General features: G+C 39.8%; 1 protein-coding gene and 1 long non-coding RNA gene across 2 annotated transcripts in view; one reads left to right on the forward strand and one right to left on the reverse strand.

Annotated features, from left to right (window-relative positions):
* CEP120 (centrosomal protein 120) overlaps nt 1–11,418 on the forward strand; it is a 74,981-nt gene that overhangs the window by 23,013 nt on the left and 40,550 nt on the right. The window contains exons 8-15 of the mRNA XM_025924532.2: nt 1,626–1,853; nt 2,886–3,102; nt 4,403–4,580; nt 6,858–7,007; nt 7,733–7,915; nt 9,902–9,998; nt 10,097–10,249; nt 11,034–11,123. Of these exons, the coding sequence (XP_025780317.1) occupies nt 1,626–1,853; nt 2,886–3,102; nt 4,403–4,580; nt 6,858–7,007; nt 7,733–7,915; nt 9,902–9,998; nt 10,097–10,249; nt 11,034–11,123 (1,296 nt within the window). The remainder of the gene's footprint in view (nt 1–1,625; nt 1,854–2,885; nt 3,103–4,402; nt 4,581–6,857; nt 7,008–7,732; nt 7,916–9,901; nt 9,999–10,096; nt 10,250–11,033; nt 11,124–11,418) is intronic.
* LOC147584511 (uncharacterized) lies at nt 2,518–4,441 on the reverse strand. The gene is made up of 2 exons (XR_015250564.1): nt 4,258–4,441; nt 2,518–3,995 (listed from the first exon to the last, which is right to left on the reverse strand). It is a non-coding gene; the product is annotated as an uncharacterized LOC147584511 (long non-coding RNA).

The following is an 11,418-nucleotide window of genomic DNA, read 5'->3' on the forward strand; positions in this document are numbered from 1 at the left end:
GCACAGAGCCCGACACGGGGCTCGAACTCACGGACCCTGAAATCATGACCTGGGCTGAAGTTGGATGCACAACCGACCAAGCCACCCAGGCGCCCCTATCACAATTGATTTTAATCAGACTGAAATGGGGTAGTGTAATAAAGGATTAGGTAGTCATTTTTAAATTTTTTTTTTTTTTCAACGTTTATTTATTTTTGGGACAGAGAGAGACAGAGCATGAACGGGGGAGGGGCAGAGAGAGAGGGAGACACAGAATCGGAAACAGGCTCCAGGCTCTGAGCCATCAGCCCAGAGCTGACGCGGGGCTCGAACTCCCGGACCGCGAGATCGTGACCTGGCTGAAGTCGGACGCTTAACCGACTGCGCCACCCAGGCGCCCCGGTAGTCATTTTTTAAAAGTGATCAGTCTTTAGATTTTGCTTGCAATTTGGGTGGGAGGTGGGAAGAGCCTTTAAGAAATTGTAATAGAGGTATATTTTGGACGTGGTTCTGCTAAACTCAGGATTCTAAGTAGCTGAATACTATATAAAATGATGAACTGCTTTCTTCCTGTATTTTATCTTTTCATATGGATGTTAACCCTTCTCCCATCCAAGTACTAACCAGGCCTGACCCTGCTTAGCTTCCGAGATCAGACAAGATCAGGCGTGTTCAGGGTGGTATGGCCATAGACTGGATTTTAGCTTTCTAAACATCTTGAGATTTATTCCACATCTAAAATACCAGTCTTTACCAAAGTATTGACTTCTTTCTTACTTTAATTCTCCTAGACATTTAAGTCGTAAAAATCCTTTCTCTCCAGCCCATTAACACCATCACACCTAATAACATTGAGACTAAATTACAAGTCATTGCTGACATTAGAACTAAAAATAGTTTCGCATTGTGACTGCTTATTGTGCATCTGAATGCCAGTACAGGAAGGTAAACAAGTTGATACTATAGTATGTAGGTGATGGGTAGTTTCGAAAGGGGGTAATGTTGAAGTTTTGATTAGCTATCAGTGATACACAATACGCTCCACCCGAGAGGTACTCTGTTTTACCTTGTAGCGTTAAACGCTGTTTTATATATGAACTCTGAAAAGCAAGAAAAGAGAAAGAAACACTAAAGATGTTTTATGGGCAAATAAAACAGAATTATTTCAAGTTCTTTACTTTCCAAATAGGGCTGGAGCTACTAACTTACTTATTATTATTATTTTTTTTTTTTACAACTGTTGAGATTAATTTTGAAATCGAAATAGAAACATTGCTTGAGGTATTTGTTTTCTATTTACGTTCATGTATTCATGATATATTTGCTTATGTCAAAACAACCCAGTAAGATATTAAAGTAACCATAATTCCTGAAGGAGAAAAGGGTGATAACGTATGATTATACAACACTGGAAGAAAAAATGAAAAAGAATAGCTTTATTATTGAGTTCTTAGGAAAGTTTATGCCTTATCAACAGTTTGAACAATCAAGTATGAGACTCTTTGACGCAGTTGCTGTAGGTCAGGAAGATAACCTGCATTACACTTCCCTTCTCTGGATCAGGTTATAACCTTGGGTTAAAGTTGATGTGTTTAGGAGAAAGGAGAGACCATAAGGCCCTATTCCGATTTTCTCTTTCATATCAGATCCATCTTTGCTGCGGAGACCAGTCACTTGGAAGTACAGAAGTGCCCTTAACCGGACTGCTGAAAAAGGGGAGTACGGAAATCAACCAGCGCCCCGTTACAGTTGAGGGTGCTTTTATTCTTGACCCTCCGAAGCGAGCCAAGCAAAAGCTTGCACCTATTCCTGTGCAGCTGGCCCCCACTGTGGGCGTGTCTGTGGCTCTGCAGAGAGAAGGCGTAGATGCCCAGGCAAGTAGTGACCCCTCTATCTCCTCCTCCAGCTTCTGCGCTGTCACTCCGGTGTCACTCATGACTCCCGATAAAAGTTGAACTTCAAGAGTGACCTAGTGTAAGCAAGTATTTATTATTCTTAATTAGTGGCCTCCATTATAGGTGTTTCTTTTCTGGAAAGTACTGTAGCTGCCCTGGCTGTAGTTTATAAGTGATAACACGGCCTTCACGTACCGTTTTCTCCTATGCTAGGAATCTCCCCTCCACCCCCCACCCCCCAGGTCATGGTTAGTCACTGGCAGAGATGGACCTCATTTCTGGGAATCTGCACTCATGGTATCATTTTGGTGGACTCAGCTTTAGCTTAAAGACAGGGTTCTTGGTTCATTAGTGCTTTCTGGTCCCCGTACTCTCTTTAGGCAACAGAGATGGTATTTGTTTGGATGTATATGTTTTTTGATTGTATATAGTCCCAGAATCAGCTTCCATGTACTGTTCTTCTGAAGAACTGATCTTTATGTAGATTACAAATGACAGAAAAACTGATGTGAGAGTTTGAATATATATACACATATATATATATATACATAGATATATATACATATATATATCTATGTATATATATATGAATTAAAATATATATGCATATATTTTTAGAAGGAAGTGGAACAAAGGAAGAAAATCATGCTAGATCTGTTTTTATTTTGGTTTTGTTTTAACATAGGCCTCCATTGTATTTATTGCCTTGGTAACTAACAATAACCTTTCCCAGGGACGCCTGTCCCTGACTTCTTACACCAAATATCCCTTCTTACCAGTTAGGATATATTTTGGTACTCAGCTCTGGATATCCTGTTTCCTTCCTGTCCATCTTCCTTTTTCTGGTTCTAGATGCTATATGAAAATTTGCAAATGATGAAGAAAAATAGACTAGGAATATCTAAAGTGGGAAGGGAAGCTATTACTTTAAAAAAAAAAAGTGACTTTTTTTTGCTTAATGATGAAGGAAAGTGCTTTGCGAATCATACTTTATTTAACAATTATTTTTAGTCTTTAATTGAATTAAAGACCCAGAACGAACATGAGCCACAGCAATCAAAGAAGCAAGTTTTAACTCCTGTAAAAGAGAAAACGCTCGCTGGGCCAAAGTCACCAAGCGTGTCCCCTGTTCCACCTCAAAACCAGTCGCCTCCAACCCAAGATGATGCAACCGGAAGTGAAGTGGAGAGCCTGCAGTATGACAGGGACATGAAACCAAACGCAAAGGGTAAGACGTTCTCACACATCTTCCAAGCGTCCGTTTTGTAGCCATCTACTTAACGATGAAGAACGTTTTCGCCGTTTGTCAGTATATTGTGAGTTTGATTTTCTTTCAAGAGCCAATAATGTGTGGTGATGTAAAAATTCAGTTTAAATGGAATTGAATTGAATTGAAATTGAGCCTGTAACTTCATCACAGAATTGGCTAACAGGTAAGAATTGTTCAATTACTTTTATTTTAGACACAGCTTACTGAGAAGAAATGACAGAAAATAGTTCTCGCTAACATATTTTTCACTAGGCAACGCTTGAATATCTTGAATCCATTGGAATTTTAGAGAGAAGAGCTACTAACTGCCTGTTGTAATAAACTTGTTATACCCATTTTTGATGCTAAAGTTAAGGGAGAGCCTGAGAATGGTTTTACCTGGTTGTGTCAATTTTCCACCCACTGTACCAGGACCCGCAGTTAGATCTTGTAGCGGAAGTAATTAGAACAGTGTTCGATCAGGAGTCGGAAGTTAAGGTGCAAGTGATCCCTCGGTCACTCAGTAGCTGTAGGACTTGGGCCACTCGCTACCCATCTCTGGTCTGCAGTGGGACTGGAGGAGAATTCTCTTTTTGTCAGACTATGTCCTGTGTGCCTTCTGTAGCCAGAACTGTGTCTTCAGAAGCGATGTAATGATGCCTGCATTAAGTCTGCCATACAACCCCTCGAACTCGAAGTTAAGGTTAGCTGCCTCTTGGAAATAAGTTGGCGCCTGCTGGGCTGCTGTCGTATGTTAGCACTTTTGTGGTGTGCAGTCGATGTGGAGAGGGGGGCCTTCTTTACACAGTTCTAAAAATGGGAATTAAAGCCTACCTAATTTGGGGGCAAGTCACTTTAAGAAGTTCCTATGCCTGGGGCGCCTGGGTGGCGCAGTCGGTTAAGCGTCCGACTTCAGCCAGGTCACGATCTCGCAGTCCGTGGGTTCGAGCCCCGCGTCAGGCTCTGGGCTGATGGCTCAGAGCCTGGAGCCTGTTTCCGATTCTGTGTCTCCCTCTCTCTCTGCCCCTCCCCCGTTCATGCTCTGTCTCTCTCTGTCCCAAAAATAAATAAACGTTGAAAAAAAAAAAATAAAAAAAAAAAAAAAAAAAAAAAAAAAAAAAGAAGTTCCTATGCCTCATTTCAGAGGTTTATGAAACCAGATGATCACATTTCTTGCTTAGAGGGAAATGAGATGGTATCTTTAAGTGAGGTAAATAAAGGAAGAGAAAGTGTTACCGAGTGGGATTTTTTTTCTATTAAATTTTTATGTTCATTGTAGCCATGGGTTCTTCTTTGCCTCTTCCGGTGGCCCAGCCAGTGACCACAGCCACTGCTTCAGAAACCGCCTCGGGACAGAAGATTGCGGTGCCAGCGACATCACATCATTTTTGCTTCTCAATAGACTTAAGGAGTATCCATGATTTGGAAGCTGGTTTTCCAATCAACTGTATGTTAAGGTGTGATATGATTTTGTTTCAAAGTATTCTTTTCTGAAGAGCAGTGCCTTTTCTCTACTTGGGAGTTTCAGAGGGAGAAACATCACCGGAGAAGTTAGAACATTCGTTAAACCCTGTGGACTGAAAAAGCCTGCAAGGTTCTGTCCTCATGAGTTCGAATTTCAACAAGGGTGCGTTGGTGGCATTGGTGGTATGAGAGGTGGTGATAATTGTAGGTGCTGGTGATAATTTACTACTGCTTCTATTCAAAGAGAGCGACTCTTAAAATTTGTTGTTTCAGAAGGTCACCTGGGTGGCTCAGTTAGTTAAGCGTACGACTTCAGGTCACAATCTCACACTTCGTGGGTTCAAGCCCCGCATCAGACTCTGTGCCGACAGCTCGGAGCCTGCAGCCTGCTTCAGATTCTGTGTCTTCCTCTCTCTCTGCCCCTCCCCCTCTTGTGCTCTGTGTCTCTCTGTCTCTCAAAAATGAATAAACGTTAAAAAAATGGGGAAAAAAAGCATTGTTTCTAGAAAAGGTGTCACGGCAAATTCAGGGAAGTGTAATATCTTGTTTTTCTATAAAACTGTATTATAATGGGAAGTTGTATCTCTACTACTTGATAAATGAGACTGAGAACCATCCTTAATGGGTTGCACGTGGAATGTGTCTACCCTGTTCCATATAAAGAATTGAACTACTTACATATTTCAGTCAGTTAAATGGCTCTACTCAATAGCCTGTTATTAACAATAATACATTTTCATAAACCTTCTGGTTGAAATGTATATCAAATGTAATATATTAATGTGTTTTAGTTGGGAGTGGTTAGTTGTTCCTTACAAATTTCTTCAGAGCAAGCACTAGCCTTTCTAACAAAGTTGGTGCTCTTGATGCAACTAAAATGAGAAAATCTTTCTGTCCTCTTGGACTGCCGTTTCCAGGAACGTCCACAGCTACGCACTGCTTCCTGCTGGTATTTGAGGCATACGTGCCTTTTAAATGCATAAGTTAACTCATACTTGTATCTACTCCTTCATGTCTTAGATTCCTCTCCAGCTCTATCCAGAATCCTCTCAGCTTGGATGTGAACGATGTACAAAATCAAAGGGACCCAGCACTGGGTGTGACTGTGAATTCACAGAATGGCATTGTTTCCATCACAGCTTAAGTTGTACTGTTTAACTCTTCTCAGAGGCTGAGAATAATTATTAATATGTTATTTGAAAATTGAGGGAGAAAAAGCTCTGTCTCTAACAGAGCTTTTCTCAAAGGGTTTATAAAACCTCTCTTAAAATTGTTTTTAGAAACAGAATTGTTACTAGTATTTCTACTCTTTTTGTCTTCCTCTGTTTTTAATTTATTTAATTTATTTTGATTTTATTTATTTAGAGAGAGCACGAGCAGGGCAGAGGTGCAGAGGGAGAGAGAGAGAATTTCAAGCAGGTTCCAGGCTCAGCGTGGATCCCAACATGGCGCTCCATCCCATGACCCTGGGATCATCACCTGAGCTGAAATCAGGAGTCAGACGCTCAACCGACTGAGTCATGCAGGCGCCCCTATCCCTCTACTTTTTTAACTGAGATCTCTTTTCTGCTGCTACTAGACAATGTGATCTTAGGGTACCTAGAGATAGTGTTGGCTAGAAGCATAGAAATATCGAGGTGATCTACAGTTAGAAGCTGTGAGGGGGAAGCCTTGTACTAGCCCCCTTAGCAGGCATGCATCCTAGTTTTTGTGTCTTCCTTTCTTCACAGAAACCACACCTGATTAAATGGGAACGTGTCTGACTACTGCTGAACTTGCTCTATGCCAAAAAGCGCTTATTTTTGCTGGGAGGGCAGAGATGAAAAACACAGGAGCCATGCCCCCAAGGGACTCCTGGACAAAGGGCAGCTTGGTCTTTGTTTGGCGTCACTGTCGTTCCTAAATTTTAGAGTCATTGGGAGTGTATGAGAATGATTCTCTCTTCCTTTTTCGGTGTTACAGCCTTCACAATACGAGACTTCTTCTTGCCCTCAAGTTCATCTTAAGATTGCTTATAAAGCAGCTTTGGGAACTAGTGCTATATACACATAATGCATTTCCTCTGGAATTGCTGACAATATTTGCAGAATTTTAAAGTTGATGACAGGATTAGAACCACAATGTATTTGTACCACTTACGTATTCTAAAAATTCTATTTGTTATATCCATTTTATCCTTAAAAAAAAAAAAACAGATTAGAAGTCTCATCTGTAACCTGTATCATAGGTTGGTTTTTTTGTTTGTTTTTTGTTTTTTTTCTAAATTCTAGGTACTCCTATCCATTCTTTGGTAGTGCAGCTCCTATTATGACAAATCCTCCTGTAGAAGTTCGCAAAAACATGGAAGTTTTTCTTCCACAGTCTTACTGTGCATTTGACTTTGCAACTATGCCTCAACAGCTGCAGGATACCTTCTTAAGGTAACGTAAATATGGTGTGTATGACACGAAGCCACTCTTGAAAATGCGTATCTTGTTACTGACAAGAGGAATTTCTAGAGATTTAGATCCACAGCAGTTAATGCATCTGATAACTTGGACACGCACGTATTAGTAATGTAATTAGTAATGTCCGTGACGTGGGTGCTTCTGCTCTGAAGTTTTATGAAGTTATGGAGACTCTTCGCAGATTTTCATATCTTATTTGTCTGAATTTGGAGGTTAGAACTGTGTTAAATACCATCTGTGAGTAAGGAAGACGATTTGAAAGACTACTGTCTTGTTTTTCATAATATGTGAAGATCAGTAGGAACAAGCTATTTAGTTTTATCACGGATGCACCAGTTGACTGTAGTGAATTGGTTGCTTTTTCTGTTGCCTCATCTGTATAAAATGAAGGTGTTATTAATGCACCTATCTGAAATGGATTTGTGAAGAAAAAGATCTGAAACGTCTTTTTACTCAATTCACGTGTGTATATTATTTTACAAGGAGGAAGGAAGAGTAAAAAATAGCACTTCGTGGGTTTTCTTTATTGCACAGAAAGAGGTGTAGAAACTGTAATGGTATTTTCTGTTTGTTACCCGTGGAATGGAGCCTTTGCAACCCAGGTGACAGAAACATCTTGGTGCTTGGGGAACTCAAAGATCTCCTACTGACTTGGTTCAGAAATGATAAGATACGAACACTTGTTTTCTCTTCCTTAGGATTCCACTGCTGGTTGAATTATGGCACAAGGACAAAATGAGTAAAGATTTACTCCTGGGAATCGCCAGGATCCAGCTTTCTAACGTCTTGTCTTCAGAAAAAACTCGCTTTTTAGGTTCCAGTGGTGAACAGTGTTGGCGTCAGACGTACAGTGAAAGTGTGCCTTTTATAGCAGCACAGGGGTAACGGATTTCCCAAAATGGCCATAGCCTGCTTTTTGTTCTCATTGGCTGGGTACAGCCTTACGCGTCCCTGTCATCTTGGTGGTGATGGTTCTTCTTTGACCTCGGGGGGCTGTATTCTAATTGTCTTTTTAGCACTCTTTACCTTTCTGATCCCACTGTACCCTCTAAGACTCTTAACACGTAGGATCTTAAATGTTTCCCTCCTCTCTGTTAAGCCTGACGGTTTTAATTTCCCACTATGTTGTTTGTTTGTGTGTTTAGTAATTCCAGGTCAGATTTATAATGTATTTTTATATTATTTTGCTTTGGGAATGACTGTTTTTCTCCTTGAAAATATTTTAACTTTTGCTTCAAATCTATTTTCTGAGAATGTTACAAATGTTTGGCACTTTTAAAAAATGAGTATGGTTTCTATGCCCTGGAATCTGGTGCCACCATGGAAAACTGAAGTTCACATACCTTACACAAAATACATCTGTTTTATTTATTTTAATTTTTTTTTAATGTTTATTTGTGAGAGAGAGAGAGAGAGACAGACACACACAGAGTGAGTCGGGGAGGGGCAGAGAGAGAGCGAGACACAGAATCCAAAGCAGACTCCAGGCTCTGAGCTGTCAGCACATAGCCTGATGTGGGGCTCGAACTCCCGAACTGTGAGATCGTGACCCGAGCCGTAGTCAGATGCTTAACTGACTGAGCCACCCTAGGCGCCCCAAAATACATCTATTTTAAATACGTCTTTTTAAATTTAGCAGTAGAAATTTAAATACACTGTAAAATTATACATCACATGCCTTGGTTTTTGAAGCATAATTAGAATGTACAAAGAAATCAGGCTCAGTAAAAAGCTGAGATCTAAAAGTAGTATTTAAATCCCTTCCCTTGCTCTTCCCCATCTATAGTCCCTTCCAGAGAGCAAAGAATTAGTAAAACTTTTATTCACTTGGAGGATCTGGCAACAGGTGTCTTAGAGAAGCACATCTTCTGGTGAACTGAAAATTCTTCCAAAAATCCCATTCTTTTGTCGCATTACGTAGAACACAATGAAAATAATTAAATCGTTCCTAGTTATTTTAAATCTGTTGGTTATGAATATGAACTTGTGTTGCCCTGCTCTGTAGACAGAGACGTTTTAGGAGACTTAGTGCTTTGGTGTATTTTATTAATTTCTTCTAAAAGTTGTGAGATTAGACGAAAATGTAAAAATGATTATTAAGAGTTTATTTGTGTGGGTTCCAGTCATTGAAGTTTTTGCTTGACCAAGGCTTTATGGAATAGATTTTAGACAAGGCCATGTTTCTTGTAGGCAAGACTGTATTTTCCTCTGATGTTCTGGTAAATGCTATATGCAGCTGTACGAGACAGAGAGATGCTCTTTATGATAGAAATAACATATAATTATCCTATTTTTAGGAATTACCCTGAGGCAGTGCTCACATCCAGTAAAAGATTTATGTACAAGTGCTTCATCCCAGGAAAATAGTAGAGTAAGAATTCAGAAGAATCTACATAATCAAGAGGAGGAAAATTAGTTTTTGTCTTAATTTTACTGTGTAATTTTATTAGTATATTTTACAGGCATTAAAACTTAAACATTTTTGAATGAAGGTTGATGACATGAGAAAATGCTCCAGATGTACATGGAGAAAAAGGGACAATGTGTATCTGCATGTGTATCTGCACATACGTAAAACAGAAGAGAGGAAGGAAATGAGAGTTTAGCAGTAATTACCTTTGGGCAGTAAGAGTTTAAATTTCTCCAAATAATCTATAGCTAATGTAGGTCTTCTTGTAGTAAACGTAGGTCTGTATGTAAGAGTTCCGTGATCAGGTAAAATGCATATATGGAAGGTCTCGAGGTTTGAGTAGTGCGAGTGTCAGATACAAGAAGTGTGACCTACTCAGTGCTGTAACGTTGGGGAAATAAAAGGAAAAATCATAGTGTTTCCACAAATTTTAAAGTATTTCTGACTTCATGTGTAGGTCAAACAACAGGATAATGGATCTTTCTTACACAGTAACTCTAGAAGATTATGGACTAGTAAAAATGCGTGAGATTCTTGTATCTGATTCATCTCAGGTAAGTAACAGTGAATGTGAAACAACATGACTGTAGTGGATCCAATGCATTGTGTGTATGAGTGTGTTTGTTTCAATATGTTTTCATTCACGTCTTAGGGTTTATCTGCTGGGCAACAGAAGGCATGTTCCCTTCCTCCAGCACCTTGTCCTTCAGAAATCCAGACAGAGCCTCGAGAAACCTTAGAATACAAAGCAGCACTAGAGCTAGAAATGTGGAAAGAGATGCAGGAGGACATTTTCGAAAATCAGGTTACCTTTTAAATGTTACTTTGAAACCTTTTTTTTTTTATTGGTTTACTTAGAATATTTTTCTTCTCCATAGTAGACTTTTTTTTTCCTCTCTATTCCACGGGTACCCTGTCTAGCCCTCTTAATAGCAAGAATACTTTACTCTGAGAGAAAAACAGAATAAAAAAATAACTCGATAAATGATAGTTTGGCAGAAGCCATGCAGAAGGATCCCCTTGTCTATGACTTCTGGACAAAATTGGGACTGAAGGTTCGAAGTCAGTGTTTGAGAAAGTGAACATTTCTTTCAATTTCAGGCCCTCGTTTACCATATCCTCCTGGAGCCTAGAAACATCTCTCTTTCCACAATAAACAGAGAAAACAGGTCTTCACTTCAGTTTAAAAACATTTTTTTTACGTTTTATTTATTTTTGAGAGAGAGAGAGCGCGCGTGCACAAGCAAGCAGGGGATGGCCACAGAGAGAGGGAGACACAGAATCCGAAGCAGGCTCCAGGCTCCGAGCTGTCAGCACAGAGCCCCACCCAGGGCTCAAACCCACGAACTGTGAGATCATGACCTGAGCCCAAGTCAGATGCTCAACCGACTGAGCCACTCAGGCGCCCCATTTTAGTTTATACTCTTGTGTGTATCCCTTGCTTCAGGCATTCTCTTTGTTTTGTTTTAAGAATAAAAGAGGAGGTCTGAAGGAAACATACTGGTGATCAGTAGTATTTAACAGAGAACGACTGATTTGTGTGTTTGAAATATTGATGTGCTTTTTGTGACTTTTTCTTCCTTGTGTAGCTAAAGCAGAAGGAATTGGCTCATATGCAGGCTCTTGCAGAGGAATGGAAGAAAAGAGACCGAGAAAGAGAATCACTCGTAAAGAAAAAGGTAATAACTTTTATAGGAAATCTGTGGAGTAACAAAGTACAACGATTGTATACTGTTTTGGATAAACTGAATGGATGGGTCAGGAGTAGGAGGAAGGCCTTTCTCTCTAAGGTATTGGCTGCTTTTTTGATTTTGAACCCTGCAAATGTATTATTTGTTCAAAAAATGAATACTCTAGGAAAAAAGCCTACCTCTGTATGAAAAAAGAAGATAGCACCTTTTAATCTGTTGCTAATCAGATGCTAATAAAAAAGCATCGAGAACTTAGAAGGTAATTTTAAGAATTTAATCCTGG

This window comes from Puma concolor, chromosome A1, assembly GCF_028749965.1.
Source record: "Puma concolor isolate L17-30 chromosome A1, mPumCon1.1.hap2, whole genome shotgun sequence".
Lineage (NCBI taxonomy): Eukaryota > Metazoa > Chordata > Mammalia > Carnivora > Felidae > Puma > Puma concolor.